At 39.4% G+C, this 26761-nt stretch overlaps 1 protein-coding gene across 1 annotated transcript; it reads right to left on the bottom strand.

Annotated features, from left to right (window-relative positions):
• Window positions 1-344: 344 nt before the first annotated feature.
• Window positions 345-2638, bottom strand: LOC131332672 (uncharacterized). The gene is made up of 4 exons (XM_058366971.1): window positions 2273-2638; window positions 1694-2101; window positions 1322-1604; window positions 345-1198 (listed from the first exon to the last, which is right to left on the bottom strand). The coding sequence occupies exons 1-4, from the start codon at window positions 2636-2638 to the stop codon at window positions 345-347; spliced, it is 1911 nt and encodes a 636-aa protein (XP_058222954.1).
• Between the last annotated feature and the right edge of the window lie 24123 nt (window positions 2639-26761).

Genomic DNA, 26761 nt, shown 5'->3' with positions numbered 1-26761 from the left:
GAGGAGATTACTACCGGGTATGTTTGGCCGTCGCCAAGATAGGCGTACTTGAGGGTATCCGGTAGTGGTTTCAACTCAAGCACTGGGGGTTCCATGCTAGACGGAACGGCTCGCTTCTCAATAAACGGCAGCTCCTCAAATTTGGGGACCCATGGGGTTATACCACACATCTCTTCCTCATCTAACAAAGAGCACAAGTACGCAACCTCAGGGGCTTCAAGAAAATTGGCCTCGGCAGAAGTCAGTGCGAGTTCCAACTGATCTTTGCAAATAAACGTAGTGACGTGGTCTTGCACAAGTGAATCGACCATGCTGACTCCGCACACATCCTCGTCATCGCCCAATTAGCTACCGATATGGAACATGTTGACTTGCATCTTCATGTTGCCAAAACTCATGTTAAGGCGGCCATCCCGGCAATGAATGACGGCGTCGGATGTTGCCAAAAACGGCCGGCCAAGAATGATTGGGACGGACGATTGAGCTGCCGGCACCGGGCACGTATCAAGAACTACGAAGTCGACTGGGTACACGAACTGGTCAACTTGAACAAGAACATCTTCAACCACCCCTTTGGGAACTCGAATACTCCGATCTGCCAGTTGTAGAGTCACCCGAGTTGGCTTCATCTCTCCCAAACCGAGTTGTTCATAGACCGAGAACGGGAGGAGGTTTACACTTGCCCCCAAATCGAGAAGAGCCTTTTCACAAACCTTACCCCCGATGGTGATGGATATTGTAGGACAGCCCGGATCATTATACTTGGGCGGCAGGGTTGACTGGAAGAGTGAGCTCACTTGTTCAGTCAAGAACACCTTCTTCTGCACTTGGAGTTGCCGTTTGTGAGTGCACAGCTCCTTCAAAAATTTGGCGTATGATGGAATCTGTTTAATAGCATCAAGCAAAGGAAGGTTAACCGTCACTTTCTTAAGAACTTCATAGATATCACTGTTCAAATTTGGCTTGGCAGGCGACTTAAGTCGGTTAGGATATGGAGCGGGAACGGTGAAAGCGGGCGGAACCTCGACTTCTTTGGCTTTTCCCTTTTCTTCTTCTGTAAGAACCGGTTTGGGAGATTCCCCATTTGGCACTGTGGGCTTCAATAGTGCCGGAAAAGGTAACAAGATTTGCGCAACCGGCGGCTCCACTTGAGCATTATCAACCGTCTTCCCACTTCTCAATGATATTATGGCCTTTGCTTGCTCGGGGAAAGTCACCGAAGAGCCTTGTGCAAAGTGTTGGCCTTGAGGGTTTGGTTGAGGTTGGGTAGGTAGTTTTCCTTTCTCTTGTTGCAAAACACCAATAGCCGTTGTTAATTTACCCACTTGATTCCTTATGTCGTTCATCGCTTGGGTAGTTTGCTCATTAGTGGTCGTTTGCATTTGACAGAATGCATTCAGAGTATCCTCCAGAGAACGTCGTGGAGGAGGGGCTGGTTGCTGATGAAATTGATTTTGCCCTTGGAATTGGCTCGGTGGTATGAATCCTGGCGGGCCTTGAGATTGTGCCGGAGGAAAACGTGGCTGACCCTGAAACTGAGATTGGCGCCATGTTTGACTCTGAGAAGGAGGAGGACCTTGAGACGTTGACGAGCCGGCCTCATTCTGGTTACTCCAACGGAAAGCCGGATTAGATCTCAACCCGGATTATAAGTGTTGGAATATGGATCCCAACGTTGATTCAGTGCACATACTTCTTCTGGGAGTTGATTATAGTGTTGTCGAAGGGTGGGGATGGTATGACAGTTGTCGGTCGAATGACCCGTAGTCTCGCAAATGACACAAACTTCTTCCACTTGGCGAACCTCTTTCACCTCTTTCACTTCTGTCGCTTCTTTCGCTTCTTTTGCTTGGACCGAATCTAGCTTCATTCTGTCCAACTTCAACGATAGCTCATCCAACTGTGTCTCAAGACCGTTATGCTCATTCACTGAAAACTTACCGGAGCCTCCCGGTCCTTGATTTCTCATAGCTTGGTCACCCGGATCAATGTATTGCCAAGTTTGAGCTCTTTCGGCCAAAGCATCTAAGAATTCCCAAGCGGCGTCGGGGTCCTTTCCCATAAAGTCACCGGTCCCCATAGTATCCAAAAGCTGCTTAGACTCCCGATCACAACCCAAATAGAAATAGTTGATCACAAGATACATGGAAAAATTGTGGTGTGGGACAGCTGCAAGCAAATCCTTGTAACGCTCCCAATACTTGTAGAAAACCTCCCCATCTTTTTGCTTGAAATTCTGAATTTGATCCATGAGGAGCTTGGTTCGGCTGACCGGGAAGAACTTGGTGGTGAACACATCTTGCACTTCCCCCCATGTGAGCAAAGAGCGGGGCTTCAAAGAATGGAACCACTGCTTAGCCTTATCTTTGAGCGAGAAGGGGAATAACTTCAAGCGAGCTTGATCTAGCTGACCCGGCCCGGTCACAAAGGTGCTAACGATAGTTTCGAATTCCCGAATGTGGGCATAAAGATCCTCCAATTCACGCCCTCGAAACTCTGGGATAACCCGATGGTACTCTGGCTTGAAAGCAAACGCATTGGCGGCAGTGCAAGTAGGAATGGTTATGGGGGAGACATGTGGACCTCTTTCTGGCGTTAAATAATAGCGCAAAGTGCGAGCTGCTGGTTGATCTGCCATTGGGCTTAATGGAGGTGATAGCTCGCGAGACGCAGATCGATGTAGCCGATTCGATAAAGGGCTACGATAGATATTGAGCATACAACCTGCACAGTCCAATAAAGCAGACTAGAGGGGCTATGCCGCCGCCTCGTTCACAAACAGTCTCGTGGGGTTATGCCACCACCACGGCTATAGAAGCAATAATAAATATAAAGTAAAAGGCAATTGATGCTCGACTAGCTTCGTTAAACCTCAAGTCGAATTGGTGGCTCGGTTAGAGGTATCCGCTAAGCCGAGCTCAAAGTACACAAATGAAAAAATAAACGGAGTACTTACAATGGTTTGTCGATCCTCCAAATAAGCTATAAAAGAAATCCCCGGCAACGGCGCCAAAAATGCTTCGCCTTCAAACCTCGCCTTCAAATATAAGGTTGAAAACCCCAAGCGTAGGGCTAGGTCGTCGGTAGCATAATATCCGGAAGTCCGGGATCGTACCCACAGAGAATTCGAATGTAGCTCAATTGGATTGTAGGTTTTATAAGGTGGATTGTGGCGTTTAAGACGGCCAACTTGGTTTTGCTTTGAAACGATGAAAATTGCCAAGGCAAAAGACTAGGAAAACGCCTAATTAACTTAAAGGAGGCAAGTCTAGGGATCGTCTAACCCTTGACAAAGGATGTTACCGGTTCTCAATATAACTCAGGCGAGAGCCACGACCGCGTGCTCATGCCCGGAGAATTTAGCTTTAATGACTACGTTTATCAAAAGATGTGATTAACCGGAATTAAACCAACCTATTTTTTTGCTAATGTATCTAACACGTAGGGGGCCACGAGCCCTCAATATGTCGCTTGCCAAGACCGCTTGACTAAACTTCATACCAAGGAGTTAACACGCCTCGCTTAGACCAAAATGGCTAGGTTAATGAAATTCCGAAAACCATGATTTTAAGCCCGAAGGTTTGAGAACCAAATAACCACCTAAGTCCTCGGGAAAGATTACCCCGAGACTTGGCCTATCAACTACTCACACATAGCTAAAGCATGGAAGAAAGCATAAAAACGAGACATGACTTTTAACCGATAAAAACGAAAACAAACTTGATATTATAAAAGATCTAGTCCGTAGGAACAACTTTAATAAACGAGAAATTAACAAACGAGAATTACTTACTTGAGTTCTTAAGGAATTACACTAGAAAAGCTTGAAAGACATTAATGGAGGAAAAATTAAAGCTAATAACTAACTAGATAACAAAGGGGAGAGAGGAGACCCCTATTTATACACAATGGGTTTCTCTCTCCTCAAATATCTAAAAACATACTATAAAAGGCAAGTATTCCATAAATGGAAAGTCCAAAAAGTAGCAAAATATCTGGTCGGAAGCTCTCCGTATCGATACAGAATAAGCAAAGTATCGATACCACATCGTTAAGCTGAAAAGGCCAATCTCCCGTAACAATCCCGTATTGATACAGATTATGGCCGTATCGATACGGGACTCTCTGATTGGAAAGATAACAAACGCGTATCGATACGGTCCAAAATCCGTATCGATACGGGGAGCTTATCTCTGGTCTTCAGGCCAGCCTCCAAAACTTGACACCCGACGACCGTTGGCTTGCCCGATGCTCCTCGCCTTCGTTCTTTGGTCACTTTGGCACAAGTTCCACCGAGCGATGAGTCTTGAATTAACTTGGGGGTTGACTTTGCACTCAAAATACGCCTTTTAAGGGCGTTTTGCCTGAAACACTAAACAAACTACCTTACGAGCAATATCGACTAAAAACGACAATAAAAGCTAAAAGCACTTCTAACTAACGGACTTAAGCACCACGATCAAGCAATCTTAGGTGCGTATCAGCGGGTTGCTGGGCTTCCTTGGTCATGACAGTGTAGGGTTCTTGGCGTTTCTCATTGATGGTGGGTGCTTAGCCTTCAAACCTCGCCTTCAAATAAGGTTGAGAAAAACCCCAAGCGTAGGGCTAGGTCGTCGGTAGCATAATAAATCGGTAAGACCGGGATCGTACCACAGGGAATTCGAAGATAGCCTAATCGGATTGAAAGTTTTATAAAGTGGTTTGTGGCGTTTAAGACGGCCAACTTGATTTTGCTTGAGAGGTGGAAAGGCTAAAGCTACTGATTAGAAGAGAGCTTTATAAACTAAAAGAGGCAAGTCTAGGGATCGTCTAACCCTTGACTTAAGCCATTACTAGTTCTCGATTATAACTCAGGCTAGAGTTACGACCGCGTGCTCACGCCCGGATGATTTAACTTTAACGACTACGTTTATCGAAAGATGTGATTAAACGGAGGCGAACCAACTTGTTTTTAACATTTATCGAACACAAAAGAGGCCACGAGCCCTCAGTAAGCTGTTTGCCAAGACCGCTTGACTAAACATCTTACCAAGGAGTTAACACCCCTTGTTTAGACCAAAAATGCACGTTAAGCTCTATTCCGAAAATCATGATTTTAAGCTCGAGGACTTGAGAACCAAGTAACCACCTAAGTACTCGGGAAAGATTACCCCGAGACTTAGCCTATCGACTACTCACACATAGCTAAAGCATAAAAGAAAGCATAAAAACGAGACATGATTTTTAACCGATAAAAACGAAAACAAACTTGATATTATAAACGATCCAAGTCGTATGAACAACTTTAATTAACAAGAAATTAACAAACGAGAACAAACTTACTTGAGTTCTAAGGAAAATACACTTGAAAAAGCTTAAAGAGCTTTAATGGAGGAAACACTAAAGTTAATAACATGCTAGCTACCAAAAGAGAGAGATGAAGCCCCCTATTTATACACAATGGGTTTCTCTCTCATCAAATATCTAAGAAACATACTATTAAAGGCAAGTATTCCATAAATGAAAAGTCCAAAAATTAACAAAATATCTGGCCGAAAGCTCCCCGTATCGATACAAATAATGCAAAGTATCAATACCACAACGTTATCCTGAATTAGCCATTTCCTACGTAACACACCCGTATCGATACGGTTTAAGGCCGTATCGATACGGAATAACCTGACTTCCCATTTAACCAACACGTATTGATACGGAATATGGGCGTATCGATACGCAGAGCTTATCTTCAGAATTGAAAGCCAACCTCCCTAACTTGACACCCGACACCTCAACGGCTTGCCCAACGCCTCACGCCTTCGCTCTTGGGCCTTCCTGGCAGAAGTACCACCGGGCGCGGATACTTGAACTTTCTTGGGAATTAGGCTCGTGATCAAAATACGCCTTTTAAGGGCGTTTTACCTGAAACACTTAACAAATTACCTTACGAGTAAAATCACATAAAAACGACGATAATAAATGAAAACGCCACAAGCTAGGGAACTTTTAGCGCCACGATCTTACAATCTTAGGTGCCAATCAGTGGGTTCTTCTTCTTCGTCCTGAGCAGTGACGACTGTTTTGTTTGGGATATCTGTGTAGAGATGTAACGATTGGTCTTTTCGATGGATGTGTTCTAAATCGTTTGTTTGTTGTGTGGTTGTAATGACCAAAAATGACAACTTACCCGTAACGGTTTATGAACATTCACCGCCGCGTAGACAATCGCATCTGTCGTTGTTTAGTGTGCTTTAGTTGTTTTCCGGAATTGTTTTCAGAGTTATTATTTCGAGTCGGGTGAATGCCCCTCTGTGTACCTCAGTGTATTGTATCTTTGTATTCCGATCTTCGGATCCTTTTAATATCAATGACGATCCTTTTAATGTCAACGACGGTGTTTTAAAAATAAAAAAAAACTTTGCTGATATGGTATTCAATGTTGAGGAATCATGGAACCTGTTGTAAACATATAACTTAATTAAACCGTTATAGATATTTGATTTAGCTTTCGTTTTTTTTCTTCTGATTTTTTTAGTTTTTTCTTTACTATCTGTTTGGCTAACTAAAATAAGAAATACTAATTTTTTGCATTAAAGGTAATGTACTGTGAGAGAATAATCTGTTTCGTAAAATAAAAAATAAGTACTTAGAAAATAAGAACATTAACGAAACGGGAGAAGTTTTTAGTCAATTTAATTACTGCACTAGAATGACGGTAATTTGCTGAGAAGAAACAAACAGTATTTTGACTGGTTTCTTATACCGTTTTTTTAGCTTAAAAATTGCTACAACTTTACCTTCAATTATTGATCTTTCAAAAACTTTATGTAACAAGTCAGAAGTGAAACTTTTAGTGCTATAATTGTACACTTATCGTATGTGTCAAGAAGGCAGGAGCGAGCGAAGTTGGTCTCGTAGTAATCTAAAATTCTACTCAAAGGTGGTAATCTAATCCACCGCAGAATTTGTCAGCTCTCTCTGGTGGGATCAAGACTTTTTGAGTATGCTGATGTGGACGCTGAAGGCTCTGCAGGTGGATTGCTAGCTTCATCTTACTCAAAGGTGTTTGCTTTGGTGCTGTTGCGATGGCCCAGGGCGGTTCTCAGCGGCGTTTCTCTGCTGCGGGCTTCCATTGATCGTTTTTTGGGATCCGAATCGGAGGGTTAGCAGCGGTCTTCTGAGAGATCCAGCTGTGTTTTGCGGTGGCGAGGGCCGCCGACGGGCTTCTAGCTGTTCCGCCTCCGTTGGTGGTAGAATAGTTTGGGTTTGGTTAGGGGGTTTGGGCTTGGCCCATGCTTTTGGGCTTTGACCCATGTCTTTTATGTGATGTACCTGTAATGTTCTAAATATTTTAGTCTCACATTGGAGGTTGGGCTTCGGCCTATTTAGATGGGCTATGTTCGACCTATTTAGATGGGTTATGTTCCATATGGGTGTCCTTTGATTGATTTCTTATCAACCTTAGGTTTTAGGTCTCGGATTGGGTATAAGTATTCTTTTGAATACGGATGCTATTTCTTTGTCCTATTAGTCTTGTAACATCTTCAAGATTAATGAATTTTTTCGCCTTTCAAAAAAAAGTAATCTAATTCTTCTAACATACTAATTAACATCCTACAGTGTGACAAAAAAAGAAGAAGAGAGGCAAGTGTGAGTGCTAAAGGAATGGCACTTCCTCACCTCTTCCATGTGGAAGGTGAGGGTTCGGTTCTTGTCAAGAGCGCAAGTGCTTGGTGTAGTGGTAGAGCCCTTTGGATTTGTCCCACCCGTATACCACTTTGCGGTACCCCTTTCCCATCCTTTTAGAAATAGGCTAGACATTTGGATTTGTCCCACCCGTATGCCACTTTGCGATACTCCTTTTCCATCCCTTTAGAAGTAGGCTAGACATTTATCGAGTGGAAAAAGGAGAAGAAGGCTGGTGTGACCGAAGGGGTCTTTGAGAGTTTGATTTTTGCATTATGAGTTTTGTCTTCTCAGCTTTTAAGTGTTTGGCGACCACACTGAAATTGCATTTTATCACAATTAAAATTTTCTAAAAGTAATAAAGCAACAATCCAAAATCAAACCAGAGAAGAGTTTTTTGGATTCTCATTTTACATTTCAAAAGACAAAATTACCCTTACTCTTACATAATTGTTTTTTAACTTTGGTCTAATTTTTTTTAAATACTTTTCAAATCTCTTGTCCAGAAGAAAAATATGATGTTAAAAATTTGATCCAAATCTTGTAAAAATTGAGAGAAAATAACTAAAAAGACCGTATTTAAAACCCTTGGAAAATTAGGTCAAACTCATCATCTTAAGGGACTTGATTTTGGCACTCCACTTTTTGATGTTATCACTCCAATACTTTTCCGTGAATGTTCATGTTATGTGTATTTTTTATACTACAAGAGAAAGTGAAATGATTTCTACACTTTCTTTTTTGATAAATGCCTCTACTTCTTATCTTTTATTGAAAAAATATTACACATAAAATTTTCACAAAATAACAAAAAATGGAGTGCATTTGGCAAAAAAGAATGTGTGGAATTCACTACCAAAGACAAATAATCTTTTTGTCTTAGATTATTTAAGACAAAACTTGGATCGCAGAAACTATTTTAATGACGTTAATTATACTCCAGCATTTGTTTAGTTTTGTGGACCCGGTTCCCTCTGTATGTTTAGAGATACTACTAGTCAGAAGATGGGATGACGGCTGGCAGGTGAAAAAAGGGTCAAGAAGGTTCAATTTGATTCTATTGTGGGATTCCCCCTTTTTTGTGGGTTTGGGATGAGGTGGGTTTTGGCATGAAGGTGGGTTTTGGGAGATTTTATATACTGTATATATACCACGTGACCATATGGATTTTTGTTTTTCTTCCAATGGAATCACGGTCACACAATGGAATCAGCAACATCCCCTGCTATTTTGTGGTCCCATATGTTGGCAATTTCTTATGATCACACCATTTTTTTTTTACCGGAAATTTTAATCGCTAGAAAGATTTGCAGGGAATCATCCATGAAAAAACGCATTTGGATTCATTCTGAATCTCACAAAAATATAGAAAAATATTCATAAATTTTTGAATATTATTTTATGGGGCCCTGTAAAAAATTAGCTCTAACGGACATTGGTAAGTATTACTTTTAGATTCGTAGCGGTGAAATTGCTCAGTTCGCCCCTACGAATCCAAAAGTAATACTTACTGATGTCTATTGGAGCTGATTTTTTACACGGCCCAATAAAATAAATATTAAAAAATTTATGGATATTTTTCTAGATTTTTGTGGGACCCGAAATGGACCCAAACGCGTTTTTCCTGCTTGATTCCCCTCAAATCTTCCTTGCGAATAGCCGGGCTCGAGCAAAATCTGAACCATTAATTGCTCAATAAACAGTTTAGATTTTGACTGTTGCGTCTAGTTTATATTAAGGACGGGAAATGATCACATTCCTTGTATGAATTAAGTTGTGCAGGCTTTCTACAATCCTCCGTAAGCACAAACTATTTCCATCGGAATGTGGTTGTGTTTGGTTGGAAGTTTAATTTAGTTTAGTTTTGGTAGTGGGTGGATAAAGAAATAGAGTAATGATTGAAAATATGGGTAATGATTGGAGAGAAATAGAGAGAAATAAAAAAGTAATAATTGAAAAAATAAGGTAATGATTGAAAAAAGAAATAGGATAATGATTGAAAACAAAACTAAAACTAAAACTAAACGATAAACCGAACAAAGCCGCACGCGCATTTTCTTCTACTTTCATCACTCACTATGCCGGTAAGGAAAAAAATAAAAATAAAAAGAGTACGTCCACTAAAATAGGGAGTGTGAGTTTTATTCATCTTGAAAGTTTTACATTTTCTTTAAGCCAATTCTAATAAGAGGTCTTGTTTCCAAATGGAAGAAAATATACACTTCTCCTACAGTTCTGATGAGTTGTTTGATAAGGGTATGGATATTTCTTGACAACTTGAGTTGCATGCTCATTCTTAAAGTAAATTGGAGCATATTTTTGCACTTCTCTTTTTAGATTCACTCTCTTTTTAGATTCACCCTCTTTTTTTATATAAATAATAAAACCTAGGATTTGGACAACCACCACCATGGGGAAACATAAAATAAAAATAAACTGTGTAATTCAACGGGGGGAAAAAATTAGAAGCCCAACAAAAAAAATAGGGCAACCCCCCACCATGGCAGAAGGTTTTTTATTTTATTTTTTATGACTTAATAATAAGAGGGCAATCAAATTTGGGATCGGACTTAGACAATCCAAACGTCGGGGCCAGCACTGCTAATTGGAGACGCACTTGAAGCCGAACGAAAGTTCCATATGAACTGGCCCCGCAAAAATTGATAGTTCTTAAGCGGTTTCGAAATTGATACCATAAGAGGGGCAAATCCCAAGTCTTAGACCTTGACTAAAATATCAACTCTTTGGGATTAAAGAGAACAAATTAAGAAGCGAATGCATGAATTACAAGAACAGTGGAAAAACTACCACAGTAGATAAGCTATATCCGTAAATATCTACTAGCTCAGATCGGAGACAATCCAACATACATTGGTACATAAAAACAAAGTTAAAAAAGAGAGGGTAAAGCAAGGGAGAAAAGGAAGAACAGAGAGGCATCTAAACAAAGCTACAACACATGACAACATTATCAACTGCCTGAGCCTCTTGCAGTGGGAGTAGGCCTCCCCTGTTCACAGGGGCGGGCATTACGATATCGGCGATCGTTTTCCCATGGATCCAGCTCCAGAACAATTCAATACAGGAGCACAATACCTCCCTATTGAAAAACAGGACGTACAGAAAATACAGAGCAAAAAAAACAGAGTTCTGGAAAAGTAGGGCGGCCAGAGATACCGATAGAATCGAACCAAACACCCCCATTCCAACCCGACCCAATCGGGCAAATCTCGGTTCGAGCTCGTACTCGTAAGAGGAGCAATACAAGAGCAAACTGGAAACTGCGACCCACATGGTTTTGCGGTGCGTTTGCAACGGAGAAACTCTGTCGTTCCCCTGGTACTGCAGGTCAAGGAAGTCAAACAAGGCAGAAATGAGAAAGGCGAAGACCGTGTGACGGGAAGCGGGCACGGGCTGTTGTTGCGATATGGTGTATGATCTTACGTTGATGAACGCAACATTGATGCTTCCATTGAAGGTTGTACCAGTGTTTGGACTGAACATTATTAGAAAGTTGCTCAGTCTATATGAAGAAAGATGGATTGGGCATGAGAGAGAAGGAAGTGGAAGGAGGTGGGTTGCTGTATTCCTGGGTGGATTATGCTATGCCTCTCCTTTATAGGAGTTGGGATGGTGGAAAAGTCATCATAGGAAATTGTATTGTATCTTCTGAATTGTGGGTTTTGTTTTTTTCAAGATGATGATGAAGTGGGTTTTGTAAAGGGGGGGTTCATAAGGACTACAAAAGCAAAACACCTAACGCCGTACTGGGTTTGAGGGCTATATCTTTATTCTTCCAGAATTATAATTAATTTTAGTTGAAACAGTACTCCAGTGATCAAGTATTAATATCAAATCCGGACAAGAAAACTTTCTGATAGGAAAGACTTCCCCTTTCACGAAGGCGCGTTGTATTTGTGTGATCTATCTAAAAGTCTAAACAAAGTATCCAAAAGATGGGAATGGGCCAAAGGGGCGAAAAGGAGGAGTAAAAAAATAGAGAAAGACATATCTGTCTGTACAACTACAAAGAAACACATAAGAGAATATATCTATACAACTACAAGGAGAAATTTATTAGTACAATTTTGCTTAGTCTCAATAAAAAATAATTCTTTTTGAAAGGATTAAATAATTTCGTAAGCGATCAAAAAAAACTTTGTAACATACATGAACGTACCATACACAGCTATTCGTAAGTAATCACATAATCCGTGACAAACACCATAAAAAGTTTGACCATAAGAAATGCATGACACTTGAACCGTGAAATTCGAAACCCAAAAGGTTAATTGGCCTGGTGGTCAAAGCCTAAGACTTAAGATTTCACTTACTCAAATTTTAAGTTAGAAACTTCATATGTGCTATCAATTCTTTTGAGGCCAAGTCATAAAGAGCAACTGCTCTGGCTTTATTATAAAATGTAAAGTCCTACTAGCTAGCTGCCCACATCAAAACACAAGTCGGCCTACATCAGAGTTCAGACAAACATGTGGGTCCGGAATGTGTTTATTTATTGAGGAGATGGGAGATGAGGAAAGGGATCAGAACTGTGGTCCACAAGGTTCAATTTGGCTCTCTAATCTGTAGTATAATTACTTGTGAGTGGGGGAATGCCTTTTTTTTTGCTGGTTGAGGTGATTTTGGATTGACGGAATAATAGGAAATTGTGGGATGTGGCTACTTTGACAAAAAGAGGGATTTTGTAGGAACCCATCAGAAAGGGAGGAAACCATGTGCAAATTGTTTACCACTTGTGAAGTTTACAAAACATCCTAAGAGGGATCTTCATACAACTACAATATCGAGGGTACCTTGAGTGGCAACAGGAAAGAATTATAAATCCAAATATTTTGAGTTCGAAACTTGACGATATCGGGTCTGATCGCAAGAGACAAATGTAGTATGAATTCCCAAATTCCAGCATGAAAGAACCTGGGAGAGAAATAGTCGAGGTGCATGTAAGCCGATCCTGAACACCCGATCGTCAAACCGAAAAAAAATGTTCGCAATTACAAAAAATTCTTATACCTTATCAAATTACTACAAAATTTCGTGGCGAAAATTACATAATTATGACTTTTCTTATGGTACTTGTGCGTAATTACACAACAATTTGTGATATTTACCACAAATCCCACAACTTCGCTTTATACTCACTGGAAGAGATATCCTTTAGAATCAAAAGGCAACTCTCCACGTATCTAAAGATCACAACTTATATTTTCGTTTGACCCAAAAACAAAAAAAAAAGGATCACAACTTATAGACTAAACGTGGGAACCGGCCCTTGAATACCTAAAGTAACACTGATACACAGTTACGAGATACACCACCAAACCCTTTAAAACTTTTGAGTTGAATATGAAATTTTTAAATAGTATCTGAGTATGTTACATTCTACGGTACATTTTATAATAAGTTTACAAATCACAACTAGCTAGAATGACAGTTACAACAACAAGAAATCACAATAATAGACTAAAAAAGAGCTACGTAAACGTGTCAAATCTCAATTGCGAGTGTACCTGACATGCAAAGAATGTTATGGAATACAATCCCATATTGTTTGGATGTGAAGTAATTGACCACTTGATATAATTTTAAAATCTCTGTACCTAACGCCTACAACTTTTGGTTGGATATAAAGTTTGTACATATATCTTTGAGTCATTTAAGTAATGGGCAGTTCCGGAGACATCTATAAAAACATCTAAAAAAATATCTCATAATTCCCGAATCAAATTTTAATGATCTGAACCGCTCAATATGATTAGAACGTGATTTTAAGGGTAATTGCGAGAAATCAGCAAAAAAAATTACCGAGAAGAGCTTGGTTCAAACAGTTTTGAATAGTTTTTTATTAAACGGTTCAAATAAAAGCTGCTCAAATCAAGCCTTTCTTGGTTTTTTTTTTTTCTAATTTCTCGCAGGCACTCTTAAAATCACATTTTGCACATATTAAACGGTTTGGATCATAAAAATTTGATCAGGAACTATGAGATTAAGATTTGAGATTTTTTTTAGATGTTCCCAGAATCGCCCGTAATAACCCACCATTTTATTTAATTTTGTGGGCCCCCTTTCTTGTGTTCGGTCGACAAGAATCACAGGATGAAATGAGAATTGAACGCCAAAAGGAGGATTCAGAAGGCTCAATTTGCATCCATTAATGTTTGACCACATGAGTTTTTCCTCCTTTGTAATCCAAAGTAATTACACGTGGAGGCTCAGAAAGTCTACGGCCACCGAAGGTAAAATGCGGTGGCCGGCCACCGCACACCATGACGGCCCACTCCGGGCCCCGCACAAACGATCCGAGCCGTTCAATAATTAAAAAAAAAAAAACCGAGTGGGCCTCAAGAGAAATCAGCTCAATCCGATATGTACAGGTGCTCGGATCAAGCTTTTCATCTTTGGAAAATTGGAAAACCAATCTTTCCATTTTTTCTGATTTTCCAAAGATGAAAAGCTTGATCCGAGCACCTACACATATCGGATCGAGCTGATTTCTAATGTGACCCACTCGCTTTTTTTAAAAAAATTATTGAACGGATTGGATCACCCGTTCCGAGCCCAAAGTGGACCCCAAATGGCATGCGGTGGCCGGCCACCATATTTTGCCTACGGTGGCTGTAGTCTTTCTGCGTGGAGGCTCCATATTCAGCAACATCGCCTATATATATATATATATATAGTGAATCAGTGATCCCATATGTTAACATTTTTTTTTAAGGGGTAATAATTTTCACACTTTTTTTTAAAAAAAATAACGGCTTGTCTCAGTCATTTTATCATTTGTATAATCATTTACATTTGAAATGACAACGCTGTATATTCTCATTGTAAGTGTAAGACAGAACCACTAACTATAGCTTCTGTTTTGGTTAATACTGTATTTGATTAGCTTAGGGCGGCTGTGTTCAGCTGGCAGTTAAGGGTAGTGAGTTTGTTTAATCAATCAGTTAGAAAAAGTAGTGGAGTTGACTGTGAGATAGTGGGTTTGACCTCTGAGCTGGCATTTCATATAAGACCAGTCATGTACATTTACTTTGGTCATTCAAGCAAAAGAAATAAAGAATCAGTTTTTCCTCTCTCTCTTCTCTCTCTGTGATTTGTTTCTTACTTTTCTTTAGTAAGATGACGAAAAAAGGGAGCGCATTTGCGAAAAAAAAAAGGTGTGAAAATCAATTACTACCTTTTTAATTATAGGAGCTTCGATTAAATGACGGTTGGAAGGTTTTGCAATAAACTTCTGTATAATAGAATTTAATGCTTTTAATCTGTTGTTCAATTAAACGGATTTTGTGAAAAACCCAGAAATAGCAGGGAACCCAATACTAGTTAGTACTCCTACTATTCGGCTCTTTAGCACCCGTGCGACGGTGCGAGTCAAGAAAGTCTATCATTTTTCAAAACAAGCACTCTCTTTTATCTCTCACTTTGCTTTAACTCTTACTCCCAAGTTACCACTAAAAGAACCCCCTCAAATCCTATGTATTGAGATATTTGTGTACCCATTATTCTTGGGTAGTTAGATTGTGTGGGAATTTTTTTTTTTTTTAAATTCTTAATGCAATTCAACGGCTGGAAATACACTGGTAAATAGGAATTTTGGTACTGAGGATTTGAACTCCTAAAAAAATCACCACAAAGGCTAAACAAAGATGTTCAATCAGCACGCACCACTTACTTTACAAAAATACCCAAAGAATATATAAAAAGAGAAGAGTGAAGACGTGAAATATGAGTCATTTATGTGATATATTATCATTTTTTCCATTTTTGTGCTTCGGAAGGAATATGACGTTATTTCGGTCAACAATTTTGGTTCAATTTCTGTAATCATCTAACAATTCATTTTTGGTAGAAGATTTATCTTGAAATCCATCACCATAGTCTCAAAGAAAAATTTACTTGCAGATTTGGGCATAGCCATCCGATTAAGATTAATTTTTTCTGGAATTTTTTTTTTTTTGGCCATTCATTAAACCTAATCTATTCTATCCTAGGGAACTTGGGGAGGGGAATGAGTACTTACGAGAATCGAATCATGCCCATGTGCATGAAAGTATAAGTGAGGCATCAACTATATTTCACTCCACTTACTACTTTTTTCTAGATTTTAAGGGCTTAAAAGTTTCGATATATTCTAAATGGCTTGTCACAGTAAAAAAGACCGCATAATGTCTTCTGGTTCCCTGCAGAAGGTTGACAAAATGACTCAATTTGTTATTCCAAAAAAGGGCCAAAAGGGTGGGTAATGTGTGAGAGATGCGTTACGGATGTTGGTAGTTGAAATTTTTTCTATGATTTGTGTCCTAAACCCTTTTAGCATGTGTTTGACGCCGAGATTTTAAAGAAGTGGATGGGTGGATACGTTTATTGTCCAGCTAGCTCCTCTTCCAAATTGGGTAGTTTTTTTTTTTGGTAGGCCAGAAATCGACTTTCCTCAGAAGCTCCATTAGTATTGATTTATAATTAATTTTAAGTTGAAATACTCCAGTGATGTGGTGCTTATGCTACCTGTGTACTTAGGTGGTGCTGTGGTGACGGTATGTTCTTATGGACAGTAGTTATGGCTCAAACTGGACATCTCACAGCGGGTAAGGAGCTCTTATGGTCAGGGGCGAACCCTAAATTTGGTTGTAGTGGGGTCAAATATCTACCACACATATAATTTTTTGAGATTTTCAGGGCAAAAATATTATCTTTTGGGGCAAAATTACGAAATACTCCTCAAAACTATACCTGCTCTAGGGATATTTTGGAACTTAGCGGGGTCGCGTGACCCCGCTTGCCATAGTGTGGTTCCGCCACTGCTTATGGTCAAGCCCAAGAGGAGCTGCTATGCTGGTCGCCCCCTTGTTTACTCCATATATTCAATGGTAAACACCCCTCCCACCCTTTTTGCTTATAAAAAAAAAAATTTCGGACAAGAAAACTTTCTGATAGCAAAGACTTCCCTTTTTTACGAAAGCGCAATGTGTGATCTAAAGGCATGTTTGATAGAAGATTTGGGAGGGAGAATTGGATTAATAATCCAGTGGGGCTTCTTAATTTTTTGCTTGGTGTGGGAAAAGGGGCTGTGATTGTTAATCCCATTGGATTGCCAATCCCCCAAATTGGGGTACTAGGAATACCATGAGGGAGGTGGTATTGTTAATTCCATCCCATGGGATTGAGCCATGAAAGCTTAAAAATGCCATCTTAATACTAATCTCAATCCTAATTTTACTCAAAACAAATACAGTATGTTATTTTCAATCCTACAATCTAATTCTTGACAAAACAAAAATGAATCCTCATTAATAATTCTATCGATCTCATTGTCAATCTCAATTCTAATCTTACCTCATTATCAATCCTCCAAAACAATATCTGTTATCAAACATGCTCGTCTAAACACAGTATCCAAAAGATGGGAATGGGGAGAAAAGGAGGAATAAAAAAAAAAAAAAAAGACATAAGAGAATATCTATGCATCTACAAAGAAAGGCATTAACTATACAACTACAAAGAAAGACACAAGAGAATATCGATACAAAGGAGTACGAAGAAAGACAGAAGAGGATATCTAAACAACTACAAGGAGAAATTTAGTAGTACAATGTTGATCAATATTTGCTTAGTCTCAATAAAAATAATTCATAATTAACATCCTATAACTTCGTAAATGGTCAAAAGACTTTGTAAACACATGTACGTACTATACATAGCTATTCGTAAGTAACTATATAATACGTGACAAGCACCATAAAAAGTTTGACCATAAGAAATGAAGACACACGAACCATGAAATTCGAAACCCAAAGGTTAATTGGCCTGATAGTCAAGGCCTTAGACTTAGGGTTTCACTTCCACCGAAGATTTCATGTTAAGAACTTCACATGTGTTATCATGAACTCTTTTGCGGTCAATTCATACAGTGCAACTGCTCTGACTTTATTATAAAATGTGAAGTCCTGCTAGCTAGCTGCCCACATCAAAACATGAGTCGGCCTAGATCAGAGTTCAGACAAACATGTAGGTCCGGAATGTGTTTATTTATTGAGAAGATGGGAGATGAGGAAAGGGATCAGAACTTTGGTCCACAAGGTTCAATTTGGCTCTCTAATCTGTAGTAGAATTACTTGTGAGTTGGGGGATGCCTTTTTTGCTGGTTGAGGTGATTTTGGACTGACGGAATCAGAAATTGTGGGATCACTGCTTTGACAAAAGGAGGGATTTTGGTGGAACCCATCAAAAAGGGAGCTAGAGGAAGCCATGTGCAACTTGTTTACCACTTTTGAAGTTTATACAAAACATCCTAAGAGGGAGACCCATGCAACTACAATATCGAGAGGTAACTCAAGTGGCAACATGAAAAAATTGTAAATCCAAATATTCTGAGTTCAATATTTGAAGACATCTTTAGGATCCGGCCGCAAGAGACAATTTTTTTTTGAATTTCCAAATCCCGCATGAAAGGAACGGGGAGAGGAATAGCCGATGTGCATGTAAGTTGGTCCCGGACACACGATCGGCGTACCAAAAAAAAAAAGTTCGCCATTACAAAAAATTCTTGTACCTTATCAAAATACAAAATTTCGTGGCGAAAATTACATAATTATGACTTTTCGTATGGTACTTGTGCATAATTACACAACAATTTGTGATATTTACCACAAATCCCAGAACTTTGCTTTAGAATAAAAAGGGAAATTCTCTCAATTTTATTTTATTTTTTTGGATAAGGAGAAACTCGCTCTCTCAATCTTAATTTAATGTTACGTTAATTAGTCTAAGAAGATCGCAACTCATGGACTAAACGTAACACTTGATACATGTTACTTGAATATATCTAAAGTAACACTTGATACATAGTTACAAGATATAATTCCACACTGCTTAAATATAAAATGACAAATCACGGTGTAATATTGGATTGCAACACCAAACACCTTAAAACTTTTGAGTTGAATATGAAATTTTTAAACAGTATCAGAGTATGTTACATTCCACGGCACATTTTATAATAAATTTACAATTCACAACTAGTTAGAATGACAGGCACAACATGAAGAAAGCACGATGATAGACTAATAAAGAGCTACATGTGACAAAACTCAATCACGGGTGTACCTGACATGTAAAGAATGTTACGGAATACAATCCCATATTATTTGGATGTGAAGTAAGTGACTACTTAATATAAATTTAAAATCTATGTACCTAACAGCCTACAACTTTTGGTTGGATATAAAGTTTGTATGTACACCTTGGACTCATTTAAGTAATAACCCAGCATTTTGTTTAATTTTGTGGGCCCCCTTTCTTGTGTTCGGTCGATAGGAATCACAGGATGCAAAGAGAGGATTCAGAAGGCTCAATTTGCATCCATTGTTTGACCATACGAGTTTTTCCTCCTTTGTAATCCAAAGTAATTACACGTGGAGGCTTCATATTCAGCGCCATCGCCGATATATATATTGTGGTCCCATATGTTAAACAAATTCTTTTATGGGTAATAATACAACTTTCACACACTCTTTTTTTTTTATAACAGCTTGTTTGTGTCATCAAAATTTGATCAGGAACTATAAAATATTTTTTTAGGTGTTCGACAATATTTACTTATTACAATCATATAACATGTAGCTCCTATAATTAAAAGGTACTGATTTTCACATTTCTTTTTATGCAAATGCGCTACCTTTTTTGGTCATCTTACAATGAGAATATATGGTATTGCTCTTTCAATTTCAAATGTAAATGAATATACGAACAATGGGCGGTTCCGGGGACACCTAAAAAAATATCTCAAAGTTCTCAATTAAATTTTGATAATCCGAGTCGCTCAATGTGATCAAAATGTGATTTTAAGGGTATCCACGAAAAATCAGCAAAAAAAAATGACGGGAAAGGGCTTGATCCGAACAATTTCAAACAGTTTTTTATTGAACGGTTCAAATAAAAATTGCTCAAATCAAGTCTTTCCCAGTCATTTTTTTACTAATTTCTCGCGGGCACCCTTAAAATCACATTCTGCACACATTGAACAGTTTGGATCATAAAAATTTGATCGGGAACAACGGGGCGGTTCCGGGGACACCCAAAAAACCACTTAAAAAAATACCTCATAGTTTCCGATCAAATTTTGATGATCCGAGCCGCTCAATATGATCAAAATGTGATTTTAAGAGTACCCACGAGAAATCAGCAAATAAAATTGACCGGAAGGGCTTGATCCGAATAGTTTCAAACAGTTTTTTATTGAACGGTTCAAATAAAAACTGCTCAAATCAAGCCTTTTCCAGTCATTTTTTTTACTAATTGCTCGCGACCACCCTTAAAATCACATTCTGCACACATTGAACGGTTTGGATCATAAAAATTTGATCGGGAACTATGAGATTTAGATTTGAGGTATTTTTTTAGGTGTTTTTTTAGGTGTCCCTTAACCGTCCCGAATAAGTAAATATTGTCGAACAAAGTGTTAGATAATTCAGGTTATACCCATTGATTTGTGACTGTTACCAATGTAAGGTCATGCATTTTATTTGTCTTTAGGAGCACAAATTCTCAGTCATGTAATTCGTATAAAATTGTGCGGGTTAGTTTTATCGTTTAAAGACCATTCTTAGGCTACGGTCTAATGAAATTCCGAGGATGTTAAAGTTTTACACGTTGCGATATGCAAAACAATAATAATAATAATAGTAGTGAACGCGATATATTCTGACATTCTTTTCTTCTTCTTTTTTGTTCTTCGGAAAGGAATAGGACGTTATTCACGTCTACAATTATGGATCAATTTCTTAATGATTTACCAATTAATTTTGGGTTGAAGATTTATCCTGAAATCCATCACCATAGGACGAAAAGAGTGACTTTCTTACGGATTTGGGTAGTCAAAAAGGCCGCATAATGACATTAAAAAACTTCTGGTTCCTGAAGGTTTCCAAAAAGGGCGGAAGGGCCAAAAGGACGGGTTTATGTGTTGCCTCATGCGTTATGGATGTTGGCCATTGATTTTTTTTTCTGAAATTCATGCACTAAACCCTTTTATATGTGTTTAACTTCATGCATTAAACCCTTTTATATGTGTATTATCGGGATTTTTAGACCATAAGGGTATCTGGGCTTCGGCCCATTTAGGTGGGCTTTGTCTCAATGGGTGTCTTTGAATGGCTTCTTGCCAATCGTTGGGATTGAGTCTTGGATTGAACAGACGATTGCTCTTTGAGCATGATGTTTTTCTTTGCTCCTATTAATCTTATACTATAACAATTTCAAGATTAATAATTTTTTTTTGCTGTTGAAAAAAAAAACTTCGAAATTTGAAAGAAGTACTGGATGGGTGGGTCAGAGAGTCCACCTCCTCTCCAATTCTTCAAATGGATTGGAGAGTAAAATTTCTGCCCGAAAATAGGTTTTTCTAAGTACACTTCAATAATCGAGACCGTTCTTTTTATTTTTTGAACTCATTAAAACCATCAAATATGCCAAAAGTCAAGTTGATCGCATATCATTTGACATTATTTCGAAACACATTTAATCTAGGATAAATATTTGAAATGGGTTTACATCCAGTGGTGCAATCTATTTTTTTATAAGATAAAGTCCAAAAATATATCAAATGGTATCCAATCAACTCGATATTCACCAGGCTTGATGTTCTCAACCAGCTAAACAAATGAATGGTCTCGATCATTAAAGTTGGCTCGGTAAAAACTTTTTTCGAGTTGAAATTGCGTTCTCCAATCCTTCAAGATTGGAGTGGAGCTGGACTTCATGAGTGGTGCTGCTTCTCTTTACTCTGTCGCGTCGTCGAGCAACCCATCCCGTCTTCACCCCCGCTCGATTTAGTCATGGGCAGGACCCTGAGGTGGGTCGAGTTCTGGAGCCACGCTGCTGTGGACCGGCGGCAGAGGAACTTCAACTCCTCGTCGTGCTCTCTAGAGCGGTACTTCGACATACCTCGATCGGAGCCGCCAAAGTGGGTGGAGGAGTACGTGGAGCAGATCGGTATGAAGCCCCAATTAGTTGAACTAGTCGGTAGATTTCCCGGTATGAAGCCCCAATCAGTTGAGCTAGTCGGTAGGTTTTGCAATAAACTTCTGCATAACAGAATTTAATGGTTTTAATCTGTTGTTCAATTAAACGGATTTTGTGAAAAACGCAGAAATAGCGGGGAACCCAATACTAGTAGTTACGAGTTGAGTTTTGTTCACCCTTACCCTCCTTCTTATTGGTTGAAATGGTGTAGATTCCACCACAAAGTAATGTCATGCTTATCATTTGATGGGATCCACACCATTTCAACTAATAAAAAAGAGAGTAATGTTCACTCTCTTTTAAGGAAGATGAACAAAATTGAACTCAGTAATTACTATTCGGCTCTTTGGCACCCGTGCACGGTGCGAGTCAAGAAAGTCGATCATTTTTCAAAACAAGCATACCCTTTTATCTCTCACTTTGCTTTAACTCTTACTCCCAAGTTACCACTAAAAGAACCCCCTCAAATCCTATGTATTGAGATATTCGTGTACCCATGAATCTTGGGTCGTTAAATTGTGTGGGAATTTTTTTTTTTTTTTGAAATTCTTAATGCAATTCAACGGCTGGAAATACACCGGTAAATAGAAATTTTGGTATTGAGGATTTGAACTCCTAAAAATTAAAATCACCACATAGGCTAAACTGAGATGTTCAATCAACATGCACATATTGCCCTTTCATGCGGCAAAAATGAACAAATGGAAGAAGAATCCTATGAATTAAGATAAAGTGTTAGATATTGAGGTTATACTCATTGATTTGTAATTGTTACCCAACATACGGTCACGCATTTGATTTGTCTTTAGGAGCACATATTTGTAATCATGTTATTTGAATAGAATTGTGCGGGTTAGTTATAATGTGGAAAGACCATTGCAAAAGGTCTAATGAAATATTGATGATGTGTGGGAATTGATAATGCCAAAACTCTTTTTCTTCCTGCCCAAAACTCATTCATTGATTGACTTAATTGCCTTCCACTGCATCACTTACTTTACAAAAATACCCAAAAAATATATAAAAAGAGAAGAGTGATAGACGTGAAATATGAGTCATTTATGTGACATGTTATCGTTGTTTTTTTTTTTTTCTTTTTGTGTTTCGGAAGGAATTTGACGTTATTTCAGTCAATAATTTTGGTTCAATTTCTGTAATGATCTAACAATTCATTTTTGGTAGAAGATTTATCTTGAAATCCATCACCATATTCTCAAAGAAAAATTTACTTGCAGATTTGGCCATAGCCATCCGATTAAAATTAATTTTTTCTGGAATTTTTTTTTTTTATCATTCGTTAAACCTAATCTATTCTATCCTAGGGAACTTTTAAGAGCTTAAAAGTTTTGATATATTCTAAATGGCTTGTCACAGCATCATGTCACAGTGGGTCCATTTGGAGGTGCAAGGAGTGAAATATGAAGTCTGGGTGAAAGAGCTCTCATCTTTTGTCAATCCGGATGAATATGCACTACCTAGCTCCGGGGGTCATGAAGATTCTAGTCCAGTAGCAAAACTTCAGAAGGAAGTTGGCCATGGAGGTGGTGCAAAAGGAGTGGAGAAGGAAGATGATGATGTGGCAGTACTTGCATCAGCTCCATCCAATGGAAAAGACGAGGCAGGTGAGGGTGCAGGGGGCTCTGACCCGGCAGCAGCGCATGGAAAAAGGAAAAAAGGTGTTAGGGTTGGAGGCCCTAAACGTACGAATTCTGGAGGGCATTTATTGCTTGACAAAGGGGATATGCAGGGGATATCAGAGGAGTTTGAATCTTTGGTAGAGGATTCCGTGGACCAGCTCAACGGCTTAGGTTCAAATGTGGGCTTGGTTGAGGATTCCGTGGACCGGCTCAACGGTTTAAATTCAGATGTGGGCTTGGCGGCCCACTCAGGGTCTCCAATTAAAACCCATAAAAGTCCACTTGTTCAGTCTAAGGCAATTGATGGGCCAGTGGTGAATAGGAATAAGGAGGTGGGTTGTATACAGGGGAGGCCCCCTAAAGAAAGGATTAGACCGACTACCTCCTTGGCGGTGAGGTCTTCACTATCAGAGTCTCCAGCGGAAAGCTCGACGAACCAGCTTGAGGTGCACTCTTCTCAGATTCCGTCTATTAATCTCATGGTGGATCTCAACAACACCGATTGCAGGAAACGAAGAAGGCGACAACTATCCAATCTTATCCTTATCAGTGAGGAGATGGATCGGGAGCCTTGCTCGGAGGATATTTCTCAACCATCTTCAGAGGATCTAAGCCAAGCCAATCTCATGATTCTCAACGAGGTCAAAGCTTCTATGGCAGTAGGAGGTGAGTTGGGTGTTAATTTTTTACCTGATGATGATGAGACTCTTAGGAGAATGATTCAATTGGAAATCCAGGAATACTCTCTCATGAAAGAGAGAGAAGGGGGGATTTAGTCTCTCTGACTAATATTGTGGTGTGTCTAGAGGGTTTTCGAGGTTTAATGCGAATTACATCTTGGAATATCAGAGGGTTGGGGAGTTCTCTTAAAAAATGTTTTTTGTCAAAACTTATTAAAAAGGGGAAACCTGACATGGTGTTCATTCAAGGTACTAAACTAGAATCAATAGAGAGGTTTACTCTTCAGAAAATTTGGGGCGGTGCCAATATGGATTTTGTTTGTTCCGATTCAGTGGGTGCTTCTGGGGGGTTACTCACTATCTGGAATAAGGATTTTTTTACAGTTGCTAATGTGGTGGTTCATCGTTCTTTCATTTTAATGAATGGTTTGCTGTATAATGAGTTTTCATGTACGGTGGTAAACGTTTACGCCCCTAATGAACCATCTTCCCGAAGAGTGATATGGGAGGAGCTGGTGGAAATTAAGGCAGAATCTGGTGTTCCGTGGTGCTTAGGTGGAGATTTCAATGAAATAAAAGCAACGTGTGAAAGGGTAGGGTGTGTAAGACTTGATAGGGGCATGAAGGAATCCATAGAATTTTGTAATATCATGGAGCTGGTTGATCTTCCAATGCTTGGTAGGAAATATACCTGGACCAATTACCAGAACCATGCTGTCCATAGCCGCCTGGACAGATTCTTGCTATCTCACCAATGGCTGGAAAAGTATAATATCCTACAATGGGGCCTCCCGCGACCAATCTCGGACCATTGCCCAGTGTCGATAATGGATGATTGCAGGGATTGGGGCCCCAAACCCTTCAAGTTTATGGATATTTGGCTCTCTAACCCGAAGTGTATGAGTCTAGCCAAAGAAACATGGGAAGGGGTGCAGGTGACGGGGTGGGCAGGATTTCGCATTGTCCAAAGTTTGAAAGCCATCAAAGATAGACTGAAGGTTTGGAACAAAGAGGAGTTTGGGGATGTTAATCATGCATTACAGGAAAATGAAGTTAAACTCCACCAGTTAGACATTCTAGCTGAGGATAGGCCGCTTGACGCAGGGGAAAAGGCAATAAGATGCAAGACCAAAGCAGAGTATTGGAGGCTTTACAAGCTGACGGAATCATTATGGAGACAGAAATCTCGGGTTAAATGGCTGAAATTGGGGGATAAGAATACCAGATTTTTTCAGATCATTGCGAATCACAGGTTTAAAAGAAAGATGGTGGGCTCAATCAAAGTAGATGGGAGAACCGTGGAGGATCCTAAGGAAATCAAAGATGCCGCAGTGAACTATTTTCGTAATAACTTCACCGAGGAAAGAAAGGTCAGACCAATTCTGGGGGGATATTTCCAGAGACGATTGTCCGAAGATGCAACTCTACAACTGGAAAGTCAGTTCGAAGAAGGAGAAATTAGGGCTGCTCTGAAAGGGTGTAGCAGTCTAAAGGCTCCGGGTCCAGATGGATTTAACTTCTCATTCATCAAGAAAGGATGGGAGTTCATGAAGGATTTAGTGCTCCAATTCTTTTCAGAATTTCACTCAAATGGAAAGCTTACGAAAGGTATTAACTCTACTTTTGTTGCGTTGATTCCTAAGGTTGATTGCCCAACTACTTTTAAAGATTTTAGGCCTATTAGCATGGTGGGGAGTATCTACAAAATTCTCTCTAAAGTCCTTGCTAATAGGCTTAAGCAACATCTTACTTCTGTTATTGGTGAGTCTCAAGCGGCATTTGTGGGGGGTAAACAAATTCTTGATGGTGTTCTTATTGCTAACGAAGCCATTCACAGTTGGAAACATTCATCTCAAGGGGGGTTAATCCTTAAATTGGATTTTGAGAAAGCTTACGACTGTGTAAACTGGGGTTTTTTGCTGGATATGCTTAAGAATGTGGGTTTTGGGGAGAGGTGGTGTGGGTGGATTAAGGAATGTTGCTCCTCAGTCTATATGTCTGTCTTGATCAACGGGTCAACCACTCAAGAGTTCCAAACGCAAAAAGGGTTGAGACAGGGGGATCTTTTATCTCCGTTCCTGTTTAATATTGTAGCCGAAGCACTCAATATTATGCTAGAACGAGCCCGTGAGAAAAACACCATTAAAGGTGTTAAGTTGGGAAATAATGGTGTGACAATTTCTCATCTTCAATTTGCGGATGATACAATCCTATTCTGCAACAACGATCTGGAGGAGATGGGGAACATTAAGAGGATACTTAGATGCTTTCAATTGATGTCTGGTTTGAAGATTAACTATTCCAAGAGTTCCCTATGTGGTGTTAAGGTCCAACAGGGGGAGATTGAAGCCCTGGCTCTGGTGATGGGTTGTAGAGTGGAATCTTTGCCTATTAAATACCTTGGGTTACCTCTAGGAGCTAACCCAAGGAGGATTAAAACATGGGAGCCCATTATTGAAAAAACCCAAAAGAGATTAAATATTTGGCGATCGAGAACCATCTCTACAGGGGGCAGATTAACTCTTGTTAATTCCAACTCCAGTACGCTGCCAACTTACTACATGTCATTATTCAAAATGCCAACGGCAGTAGCAAGGACCCTTGAGAAAATACAGAGACAGTTTTTTTGGGGAGATACACCGGACAAGAAGAAGATGCACCTGGTTAGTTGGGAGGGGATTTCCAAGAAGAAAGAAAACGGGGGTTTAGGGGTCAAGCGATTGATACAACAAAATCTGGCTC

The sequence above is a fragment of the Rhododendron vialii genome, chromosome 7a (assembly GCF_030253575.1).
Source record: "Rhododendron vialii isolate Sample 1 chromosome 7a, ASM3025357v1".
Lineage (NCBI taxonomy): Eukaryota > Viridiplantae > Streptophyta > Magnoliopsida > Ericales > Ericaceae > Rhododendron > Rhododendron vialii.
Note: the sequence above shows the minus strand (reverse complement) of the source record. Positions and strands in the feature narration are given on the sequence as shown.